General features: G+C 40.4%; 1 protein-coding gene across 4 annotated transcripts in view; it reads right to left on the bottom strand.

Moving 5' to 3' along the window:
• Positions 1-12,506, bottom strand: part of LOC119957216 (A-kinase anchor protein 8-like) — a 32,143-nt gene that overhangs the window by 3,343 nt on the left and 16,294 nt on the right. For 2 of the 4 annotated variants that reach the window (XM_038785043.1, XM_038785044.1), the window contains 9 exons: positions 11,310-11,357; positions 9,158-9,365; positions 7,801-8,263; positions 6,824-6,935; positions 5,958-5,986; positions 4,371-4,422; positions 3,404-3,470; positions 2,753-2,894; positions 613-718 (listed from right to left, as the gene is read on the bottom strand). In XM_038785043.1, the coding sequence (XP_038640971.1) occupies positions 613-718; positions 2,753-2,894; positions 3,404-3,470; positions 4,371-4,422; positions 5,958-5,986; positions 6,824-6,935; positions 7,801-8,263; positions 9,158-9,365; positions 11,310-11,357 (1,227 nt within the window). Of the gene's footprint in view, positions 1-612; positions 719-2,752; positions 2,895-3,403; positions 3,471-4,370; positions 4,423-5,957; positions 5,987-6,823; positions 6,936-7,800; positions 8,265-9,157; positions 9,366-11,309; positions 11,358-12,506 lie in introns of all 4 variants that reach the window. The other 2 variants (XM_038785045.1, XM_038785046.1) reach the window with 1 other exon arrangement.

Genomic DNA, 12,506 nt, shown 5'->3' with positions numbered 1-12,506 from the left:
TTAAATATAATACAGGGAAAGAAATCTGCACAGCATCAACAATTCTCTCCACACCAATACTTCATAATGACAAAATGAAGTGGTAGAGCACATTCCCAAATTCACAGATGGTTAATTTGACCTGCTTTACATTATTTTACTGATCTTCATGCTTGCAGTCAATAATTTTGAGTTGAAGTACATAAGAACTAGGAGCAAGTCGGCAATTAAGCCCCTCGAGCCTGCTCCACCATCCAACATGATCATGGCTGATCGCGCCTCGGCCTCAACTCCACTTTCCTGCCTGTTCTCCATAGTTCTTCAACCCATTACTAATTAAATGATCAAGATAAGGAGCATCAATCCTATCAAATGCTCTTTTTTTAATCAGGCAATATCTGGATAGATAGAATAATATTGTCTTTCCCTCTGTTCAACATCTGAAAAGCTGGGTGTGCATTATGTTTCATTTTCCACCTTCTCAGACTTCCTACAGAATTTCAGAAATAAAGTATTAAAGCAAATTGCAACATTTATTTTAGAGTTAAAGGTTTACCTGAGTTACTACGGAAAACATATTATTTTACAACTGAATACAAATGGAAATGAATCAGTCTCAAGTTTCTGACATACCCTGGAGTACATCGTGTTGCTGCATCAGCTGCTTTTTCAGAATAGTTTCATCTCCGATCTGCTCCCGGCGTTTCTGTGTTTTCTTGTTCTTGTTCGAGATGTATTCCTGAAACAATATTCAAGAGAGGTCATTACAGCACATAATCAGCCTAGCTCCCGAATTACTCTGTGCTTAATTGAATTAGTGATATGTTCAGACCAGACAGTTCACAGATACGACCATTGGTCTGGACTGATCATAGTCACAACTGACCAGAGTCAAAATTCACATTTCTGCTGCATAACTAATCCAGCTAACAGCGTGCATGTGCAAACTGGATTATGCTCAAGTGTAAGCCCATTAAAATTACACCACAGGCAAAGAACATTGGTCAGGTACCAAAGGACTGCCAACCATCGATGGAACCAACTATACTTCATTGCATTCTAGAAAGCCGGCTTAAGGATTAGTGTTTATCCTTTATCATGAACACCAGCATACTGACTGCAAAGCATGAATGCGCTTAACTTTAAAAGGTGAAGCTGTTTCTCCTGCTCTGAAGGGAAGTTGTGCAGCGCCAACAGCTTAAACCAATGTATTACCAGTTATTCAAGCAGGTCACTTGGTCAGAGCTTGGTTGACCAGCTTGGGGGGAAATTAATGAGGATAACAGTGAACTGGAGATGAAAACAAAACAGTAAAGGAACAAGACTAACAGGCATCTAGAGGAGCAATGAGATGCAATTTGCCCAGTAACAAGATGAGGTGTCTCGAGACATTGAGGTGCAAATGGTCATATAGAATTTTTTTATTTTTTTTTAAACCAGAGATCAGTGGGGCTATACAAATGATAATTTCTAACGGCAAGACATTTGAGACATGTAGACAGGCGAATCCACAGGGTGGGATATCAAGGAGACTGAACACAACAACTGTGAACACCATCATTGGGGAAGCAGGCTAGTTTCCCATCCAACAGTTCCATCTATAATCCAAGCCTCAGAGGCCTGTTCCATTTAGAGCCATGGCAGATTGTAGATATCCTCCTCTAAAAGACACAGTTTCGTGCCTTCACTGAACCAGAAAGAGACATTCCCAGATTTGGTCACCTAAGCAGCAGGGTGGTAACTATCAATTGGATTTGACCCGAAGTATTACTAAAATTGGACATTGCTTGGGGAAAGTGATGTTTCCATCGAATCCCCACAGTGGAGGTCATTCGGCCCATCAAGTCTGCACCAGCCCTCTGAAAGATCACTCACCCGCCCTATCCCTGTAAGCCAAGCCAATCCAAACCTGCACATCTGGAGTGTAGGAGGAAACCGGGGCACCTGGAGGAAACCCACGCATACAAAGGGAGAACGTGCAAACTTTGCACAGACAGTGACCCAAAGCTGTAATCGAAGCTAGAACCCTGGTGCTGATGCAGCAGTGCTAACCACTGTGCGGCCCTTGGTGAGCTCAGGGTATGTGTGTATATTTTGGGAACAAGAGGTAATTTCAGATAACACTGTTTAATGATCAATATACTCAAGTGTCAGTGTATATTCATCTTTTGTCATTTCTTTTCTTTTATGTGAATAAGTATTGTTTATTAATTGTTTACACAACTGGACTGGTCCTTCACTGGGTTGTTCCAAATAAATATACACCACTAAGATCCAGTGTCTCAAGTTATCCCTTGGGGTTTTGAGACACTCACGGTTATCAGCGGGGTTCTTAACAATAGGAGATGCATGAAGAAAACCAGAATGAGGAAAAAACAAAGCAACTTGTTAGTGCACACCATTGGTTTCAATATTAGAGCATGGTGGCATTTGCTTTTGGTCCATTGGCCAGAGATCATAACGTGGAGCTCCCCAGCTAGATTTAAATCAACATTTTCTATACCTTTGAGTTGAGAGACCAACCAGACCGGGTGTTTTGCTTGAAAATTTATTCACCAATGAAGCAAGTCTCAAACCGAATTTTCCAACATGACAAACCCTAGGCTGCAGTTCGGATATCCCGTTTAGGAATGAAGACTTTTTTTAAAAATGTAATTAAGGGGAAATTTAGTGTGGCCAATCCACCTACCCTGTACACCTTTTTGTTTGTGGGACCCACGCAGACAGGGGGAGAATGAGGAATGAAGACTTTAAAAGGCAGCAATATACATACATCCAAAAAGTCAGCAGTCTGAGTTTTGAGTTTGGTCCCAATGAACTTTAAAGTTTCCTTGTGAAACTTGCTCTTCATGTGAGCAGCAATCTCCTCATCTTCAAATGTACGGAACTTACACACCGAGCAGGCATATGTTATTCTGCAAACAAACCAACCAGGATTAACAGAAGAAAACATCAAAGCTCAAGAAAAGTCATTAAATTATAATACTTCCCTAGATACTAGGTGATCGTTTAGTATTTAAGCATGGACAAACACCAGCTGAGAAGGTTTTTAAAAAACATTTAGAGTACCCAATTATTTTTCCTTCCAATTAAGGTAAATTTAATGTGGCCAATCCACCTAGCCTGCACATCTTTGGGTTGTGGGGGTGAAACCCACGCAGATATGGGGAGAATGCTCAAACTCCACACGGACAGTGACCCAGGTCCTCACCGCCGTAGGCAGCAGTGCAAACCACTGCACCACCATACCGCCCCAGAAAAGTGTTGTACATCATTTGCAATCAACACCAATCTTTTCCAAAACACACTCCAGAAAAACTTAGCTCACAGTATTGCACCCTTTTACATCACGCGGGCTGTAAAATGGATTGACAAGACGTGCTGAATCCTGACCAAAATACAAATAAGGAATCAATGATCATACCTCTCTGCCAGACGGTCACGATTCTTCTTAGGTTTGCCAGTCTTCTTCTTCTCTTGCATAGTAGGAACTTTTTAAAATTTAAAGAATGATAAATTGACAATTATAGGTAGGAAATTAGAAGCATGCTTTGTATGGATTAGACTATTAGCAGATTCTAAAGATCCAGAAATACATAATTTAAGAATGCTTCTGTACTAAATTTTTGGTTTTATGTTTCTACACCCAAGAGAAACGATAAGCCAAAAATTAAAACGTGCAGTGAAATTATTACATGCTTAGATAACTTTGTATTATTAAATTAACACACAAGCCGTGTTGCGACAGCTGTGAATAGTCTCATTTTGTCTGACAGCAGCATGAAAAGGGATGGGATCTAGTCATGGAACAGTTTGTTGTTTGAGACTGAAGACAATAGTTGTTATTTGCAGCGTTTAACTGAAGGAAATGTCAGCTCTTCCATGACCAGGTGTTGGGGACACAGTTTGACAACACAGAACAAAACCGGGAAAGGTTTTCTTTGGCACTGGATGCAGACAACAGCACGCCCAGCATCATTTATGAACAGGTAGATCCATGGGAGCCTCCAGAGGCACTAAAGCAGAGAAGCCATTTGCAAGGGAGTCCCTTCAGCATCACAGCTTAGCCCTCTTCCCATAGTCCTTACTTGAAATTTGCCTATGTGCAGGAATTCTAACCAGTTTTCTCTTGCCTGCTCCAGGAACGTCTTTACCGGGAGTCACTAAGTGAGCACGGATTAGGAATCATACTTAGGATCCAAACATTAAAATGTTGCCAGCTACCAAGAAAGTCCAGATAATTTCATTCTAGACTCTCTCATAATCAAAGGGCAAGTGAAGAAGGGAGTGAAGAGCAAGGGAAGAACGTATCAATAGTCAATGGAAATCAGACAGTTCTGCATCATGTGGAGAGAAATTACTGAAGAAACCAGCATTCCAGTCAAACTTACAACGCTTTGGTTTCTTCTCTCCTTTCTCATTTGAATCCTTGTCCTCACCACCCTGAAAAGGATGCAAGCCACAATAAATGTAAAATTTTTAGATCTCAAAAGTTTAGAAAACAAAGCAGTCTTGATTTTGTACCCAAACAGCTAGTAAACGGTGCGCCGTTGCAATTCTTGACGATAGTTAGAGGATAAATAAAACTCCAAAATGCAAGTCTTCTTCAGCCCCAATCTTAGACGCACTCCCAATTTTGCCAACATAGTTAACAATAGATCCTCTACTTTGGTGATGCCATAACTTACTAGCGAAGGCTGGTGGGGGATCCTTCATTCTCTAAGCTTCACCCCACATCAGTCCTGTTTTAGTTCACAACACCAATTTGCAACAGATGGTATTCAGCTGACAATCGGCTGCCTTTTCCTCACACCCTTTCCCATACATAATACATTCAACCCTAGACTGAATTCTTGTCCACAACCATTTGAGGAGTCTAATGCAGATGGTGGAAAAAAAAACACACGTTGCCATTTAATCTTGCCACATGCAAATATGCAGGGTACCATAGTGGAGCTGGAATCTTGCTTCCAGAATAAAACTAGTGTGTTTTATTGGTTTGTGCCAATCTTATTCTGGGTAACTTACAGAATTTTAGTTTTTAACAAATGAACAATTTCCAACTACTGAACTTGCACTTTGCTAATTAGAAATTACAACAACTACAAATGCCACGCCTGACAGACTGGTAACTACAATTAAATGCCATTCAACTTTGGATGGAGTTTATTCCCCAGGAAAGGTGGCTTGTGATACTTTCAAACGGAAATGCAGACCATCCACACGCCTCCCCCTTTCCAATCTGGGAATACAAATTCCACCTCTGACGAAGCTAACATCAGTAATTCCCTAACAGCATGGTGGGTGTACCTACACCAGATGGACCCCTTTTCAGGGACAACTAGAGATGGCCTTGGCAGTGACGCTTACATCCCATGAAAAAATGTATAAAAGGAACAGGCCAGGGACTGAATCTAGCACTGCATCAGTCTGTCGACCTCCAAAACCACACCAAAGTGCCAACCAAGGATCAATTGCACAGCACAACCGAATGCATTCATAGATGCTGATTACTAAATGTAAAGCTATTCACCTTACAAGTACTCTGAAAAATTGCACGTTTTATGTCCTTGCTATGTCCCAAAGTGTTTCACAGTCAATCCTACCAATAGTGCTACGTGATCAAGAGAGACCAGCTCAGACAGCAAACTAATCCCAGCACGATTAAATTGCTGGCCTAGTTTATGTGCTCAAGTCTTTGGAGTGGGGTTTGAACTCAACTGGAAAGACAGAGCAAGCTACCACTCAGCCAAGTTGGATACCAAAGGCAATAACATGAACAGAATTCATACTCTTCTGTTGAGTTCCATCTTTCTGTTGAGCTCCATCTTTCCGAGCAAATAAAAGTATTTTCAGACTGAATTTGAATAATTCTAATCCGAGCTTTGGGTAACAAACGTAAAGTTAAACCAAAGCCTAAATATGTCCTGGTTCTATACAGGTAATTTGAAGAAGTCTTCAACAGTAGCAGTACTTACTGATTCAGCCCCATCATCTTCCTTTTCTTCTATAACAGGGAAACAAAAACAATTGCTTTTGAACAGTTATCATGTGATCAACATAAAATGTTTAATAGCAACAATCATCTGAACAGCAATTTTCTATTATTTTTCTTCTTTTGTTTTTAAAATCATTACTGTGAGACTATTTAATAGAAAATTGTACGACAGCACGGTGGTTAGCACTGCTGCCTACTGTGCTGAGGACCCAATTATTTTGTTTTCCTAATTAAGGGACAATTTAGCATGGCCAATCCATCTACCCTGCACATCTTTGGGTTGTGTGGGTGAAACCCACGCAGACCCGGGGAGTGTGTGCAAACTCCACATAAAAAGTGACTCGGGGTCAGGACCGAACCCAGGTCCTCAGCACTGTAGGCAGCAGTGCTAACCACTGCACCGCCATACAATTTTCTATTAAATAATCTCACAGTAATGATTTTACGGCAATATTGCTTTCATTGGATGAGATGGTGAGCATTTTTATTTCACAAATTGCCCAGAGAACTGGACTAGTAAAGTTCACAATTCTCCAGGCACCCCAACTGATGGATTTAAAGCAGAATTATGCATCCCCCCCCCAATCATATTTATATTTGGACAGGTATTCCAATGTTCCTCAAGTTATTCTTCTCTGCAGCATATTGCAACCAAATATACAGCACGACAGCCCCATTTTCAACCAGCACCAGGATAAAGAGCACCCGTGATCTTAATCAGTAGAAGTCATATTCTCTCAGCACCCCGACACAATAGTTCAGACCCGGACTCAAACTTGCATGTGCCCATCCCATTTATAAACAGCACCAAAAGGTCCAAGTATGTAACAGTGCAGTGTCCAGTACCAGCATCAGAATCTTCACCATCATCTGTTTTAGCTTGTTTGTTTTCAGGGTCTTCAGTGCTGCTGGTTGACTGTTTCCTCTTCCTACCTGGACCACCTACAACCTTCTTCCTCTGATATAAAGCAAAAACAATTGGCATTTGAATCACTTTTCAAAAACTCTAAACATTTGTTTCAGATTAATTAATGGTTATTTTTGCTGATGCAAAATCTACATTTGAAGATCAGTTAATTATAGAGATGAATGATTCATTATAAATGGTTACATATAAAGCCTTGCAGTACAACACATGTGGTTTGAAGTAAATCGACTTAACCCTAAAGCAACTAAGGTGCATGGCATGTGCCCAAGGACAATGTAATTTGATTGGCTACAGTGTACTTTGCAATCTCCCCTCTTGAAAGGATGCTTACTATGGTTCAGAATGAAATGCACACCTTTCAATCACCCAGACTAGAAAAGCCCTCAAGTAAGAGTCTGGCTCCCATTTTAGGTGGCAGTTTCAGTACTATAAATCAGCCCTGACCTTATAAATCAATTCCTGCCTTAATCAATCCCCAGTGATGGTTGTACCCTGCCAACACTCACCACCTTGGCTCACGCGTGGCTAACAGACAAAGGCTTTGAGGGAGATGTGTGGGCAAGAGTAGAGTGAGAAAACATGTAAATTATTTTGAAGCCAGTCCTACCCCTCTACACTACCTTACAAATCACTATAAAATGTCCAAAACCCTAATTCTTCCTTTGACCTCAACTACGACAGCTACAAATTCTTCCACAACTGGTTAAAAACGTCAAAATTACATTTAGTGTCAGGCAAGTTAGAAAAAGGAATAATTCATTTTTGGCTATTAAAAAAGGGGAAGTGGACATTGCACTGGAAAAAATCCTGTAATTTGGCCGTATTGATCTTTCACTGATCACACCCATTGGCTACTGATTGAAATAAAATGCATTGTTTAAAAAAAGGTACTTACGCCTCTGTTTCGATTCTTGTCTCTCCTTCTCAGTCTGCCACCAAACGCTCTTGCCGAGCCTTGAGCTCGGAACAGGTCCATGGGGATAATGTTTGGGGAGAAGAGCGAGGGGAGGTTTCTGGTGGAGGAGGCAGCATTGAAGCCTCTGCCTCCCATTGACATGTCATTCCAGTGTGCAGACATCCGCCTGGAACCTCCAGGCTGCATGTAGGGGTCATTCCAGTTTGCTCTCTTATTTGGAGCCCAGTCTCTAGACCAATTCTGACCCCGTTGGCTACTATATGCTCTGTTGTGGTACTGATCTCTGCGAGTCCCGTAGGAGTTGTCGTAGTGGTCATAGTGACCTCCATAGGAATCGTTATAATTAGGTCCAGAATCACCGTAACCATAGCCGTAGCCAGATCTGTACGGATCATGGTCATTCATTGAAGACCTGGAGTCATAGGACTCATAAGGTGTAAACCTGAAAGAGTTGCAGAGCAAGCAAGGAATCTAATCAGTAGCTGGAAAGGACGATGGCAAAAGCCTGCCACTCAAGTGACAGCAGACTAAAAACTAAACAGGATATTTCAGGTAATCACGGTGTGTGAGGTTTTATTTCTTCATCTGCAAACAATGTCTAAATTACTGAATACAGCAGCAAAAGGTGGCTTACTGGATCTAAAAAGACAAAATCCAACTTTGCTTGTAGGAGTGGGAAAACAAATACATTTGGCCAATAGCAACCTTTGAAGACGAGCTTACGTCAACTGTCCAATGTTCTATTCTCCACCCCATTTCCCCCATCACAAGTGTTCATTTGCTGGGTGCCATCCTTAAAAACTTAACCTAATTGCTGGAAAGAATGGAGATTTTACAAGAAAATTACAGCATTCTACACTCCCCATGTTACAAAGCATAATTTTACCACAGATAATTCTTGGCTCGTTAATATGGTGAATACCCTGTACAATTAAGCAAATCCACATTCAAATATGTCGACATTCCCAGTTGCCTCAATTAAAATTTATTTGCACCTGGCTAATCTGGCACAGAATACCACACAAAACAGTCAGATTTTACTTGTTTTTTAAACAATGAATTGTTAGTTAAAGCCTGATATATTGAATCCATGCTTAATTTGAGTTAATTTAAAGATGTAATTAAAGAGGGTGTAAAATAATGAATAAATCAGGGTTTCTCACCATGGTGTAGATAAGCTTGAATGTTTCTTTGGGATTGGGCGAGGATGGAGGGAGAAAAGAAAAAAAAATGTGTACCACCTATTTAAATTTGAAGTGTCACATCAGTCCCAAGTGCCAATTTCTTCATTTTATGTGTACAGAATTTTACCATTCAGTGACCTTCCGGAAGATACCTGCTGTGTTGGCCTGAAGAGCGGCCTGGTGTCTTATCACACTCTAACTGAGAGAGCATGTCCAGGCGTTGGTTGATCTTAGCGATGATGGAATCTGTGTTAGGGTTTTTAGGAGCATCCCAAGCTTTATTACCAGAGTTATAGCCATAATTTCCTGAATAATTTCCTGAATTATCTTGGTTGTAATTGTAATCATAGCCATCATACCCTAACAGGAACAAAACACAAAAAAATCAGATATTCACATTAGAAAAAAAACACAACACAGAAGTTATAGGAACAGAAGTGGCCTTTCAGCCAGATCTGTTCCGCCATTCAATAAGATCATTACTAATTTGTATTGCAACTTACTTTACCCACCACTGAACCATATCCCTCCAAAATCTTAACTAACAAAAATCCATTGATCAGTTTTGAAAATTTCAGTTGTTTAATATCTGTACTTTTCAGGGGGAAGCCATTCTGTTTGAAAAGCTGCTTCCCAACTGCACTCTGAAATGGTCCAGTTCTCATTTTAAGGCTGCATCTTCCTCATTCTGGATTCCCTCAAGAGGAATTAATTTATGGGTTTACCACAACAGTTGCTTAATCATTTTAAAGACCTTAAACAGATAGAACTCCCCTTAAACATCTAAACTCAAGGGGATACAACTTGTCAATTTAACCCAGGTAAATTAGCACTATACCACCCCATAGTTGTGTTTCATTAGTTCACTTGAAGGAAAGTTCAAAGCACCTCTGAACCAAACAAGTGCCTTTGAAGAAAGTCAGCACATTTTCATATAAATTCCATTTCGAAGCACCATCTACTATTTATTTTCATCCTTCAAAGAGGTGGCCAGTTTGAAAGGAAAGGCTTTTTCTTTAAATCTGATAGCAACTGCAGTAAAATTCCAAATTTAATTTTTATACAGACAAAGGGCTTGGGCACAGGAACACTGCCCTTACTTCACTATTATTTCTGGAGGTGCCAATCACTAGGAGATATTAAACCTGTTTAGCTGGATCCCACAGCTTTGCCTGAAGAGTTGCAAGCTCTCCTGATGCCAAAACAATTTTTGTCCCCCTCAAGTTACCACTCCCAATACCAGAGCAAAGTCATGGCCTTAAAGGATTTTGGATAGTTTGAGACAACATTTTAAGGTACAAAGTAATGTGAATGATGGCCTTGAGCAGCTTTGCACATTATTTACTCCAAAGTAGACTGCTACCCTTTAGAAGATGTACAGCTCATCTCATGAGAGCAGGCAATCGCAGTGAACTTTCCCATTATAAGCAACTCTTATTATTCTTTTACAATGCACACCTACCCCTGGCAAGGGCAATTTTTTTCTCCCATTCCTATCTACAGTTTAAAAAAAAATAAAAAATTTAGAGTACCCAATTATTTTTTCCAATTAAGGGGCAATTTAGAGTGGCCAATCCACCCATCCTGCACACCTTTGGGTTGTGGGGGTGAAACCCACGCAGACACGGGGAGAATGTGCAAACTCCACACGAACAGTGACCCAGGGCCGGGATTCGAACCCGGGTCCTCAGCGCCGTAGGCAGCAATGCTAACCGCTGTGCCACCGTGCTGCCCTCCTATCTACAGTTTTGATACAACTGATTGCATGCTGGGCCATTTCAGAGAACAGTTTAACCAAATTGCTATGGGACCAAGACCTGTTGTGGCCTGACCAGGTAAGGTTGGCAGACTTCCTTCCCTGCTAGTACATCAATTGACCAAATAGCTTTTCAGACCAATTCAGACGTTTCAAGAACATCATTACAGATTAGCATTTTAGTCCAGATTTAATTAATATAATTGATCTTAAACTCCATCAGCTACCATGGTTGGATTGGAATTATTCTGGATCAGTCCAGGCCTTCTGGGTTAGCAGTTCAGTAAAACAACCAATATCATTACCCAGAATCTAATTTATACCCAACATTACAAATCTGACTATCAACGCAAGCTGATTCTTATACCAGTTTTGCATTAAGCCTTTTATTTCTTACATATGCTTACAATATTAACTGCAGTTAAGCAGCATTAACATCTCTCAAGCAATAAAACAAATTTGAATAACAAAATAGAAACTCCTGACCCCATTAAGCCAATCAGTTTCCCCAATTCTTGTATTAAGTGATAAAATTAAAAGCAAATCACCTTGACCATCGTCTCCTCCAGCGTTCCAAGAATCATCCTCTCCGTACTCTAAGAGAAACAGAATCAGACACTGATCATCATTTCAATTGCTTCAACTGATTTCACAAAAATATGTATTTCAGTTTTGCTTGGGAGTGAAAGCCTGAAGAGTTTACAATCATTTGTTACAATCCCAGCGACGAGGCAATGCAATTATTAAATTAAGTTTTGCTCCAAAAATTGAGAAAGCAATTGTCAGGTGACCAAAGGGTGACTTAAACCAATTTTCACCCCATCTCAAGACGGAGGGTAACTCGCGAAAGGGAACATTGCTCATGCAAGCCAATGAATACTGACCCGCTATCTGAAGCTGAACAGGTTGGTTTAATAGTCAAATTCAGTGTAATATTTACCACAAACCCTAGCTGATTCCACCCTCGCCACCACCACCCACCCTTCCTCAACTAGACATTTTGGCGTCAACTGTAATCACCCATTGTCACCCATGTATGATCTGCTCACTCAATACAAATAACGTAACCACCCGCCTTCCCAATCTGTAGTCATCGACACACCAATGACACACTAATGCACTAAACTATTAGGATGATCTTGGGCACATTGTAAACCTTGGTAGAGTAGGCGGGGGTGGAAAATGTAGAGAGAAAAAACACTGGCAGTCAGATTTAAGGTAATGAGGATGAAGAGATTACAATTATACAAATAAGTTCTGGGAATAGTTTTAAAAAGCACTCTATTCATACTTGGATTATTAAAACCATTCAGAATGGGTTTTGAAGGAATCCAGTAGCTCAGATTATAGAACCATAACTCGCCTCAAAAGCTAGAGTCAAGTCAGCATGGAAGTGTTTTGGATGTTCAGGAAAGATGGAAGTGACAGAAAGGGAGCTTTAACAGTCAAGAAAAAAAAAAGGAAACTGAACTTGTATCCCAAGAGGACAGGACACAGAAAATGAAAAATTTGGATCAAGTATTTCTTGGTTACACCAGAAATAGTAAACACAACTACTCAGTTTACCATAGCTGTACAAAGTTAGACTTGAAGTAGTGTAGACTTTACCTTGCAAATGAAAGCAATTATGGGAAAAAAGCAACCATGTAGTAATAAAACAAGTGGCTATACAGTGGCAAACATGCAACATTTGGCTCGTGTCATGAACATACTGGAAATAAATGGAAAGCCATACTGCATTTCTC

Source organism: Scyliorhinus canicula, chromosome 25, assembly GCF_902713615.1.
Source record: "Scyliorhinus canicula chromosome 25, sScyCan1.1, whole genome shotgun sequence".
NCBI classification, from domain to species: Eukaryota; Metazoa; Chordata; class Chondrichthyes; order Carcharhiniformes; family Scyliorhinidae; genus Scyliorhinus; species Scyliorhinus canicula.
The sequence above is the reverse complement of the archived record's forward strand: the minus strand, read 5'-3'. Positions and strand labels throughout refer to the sequence as shown.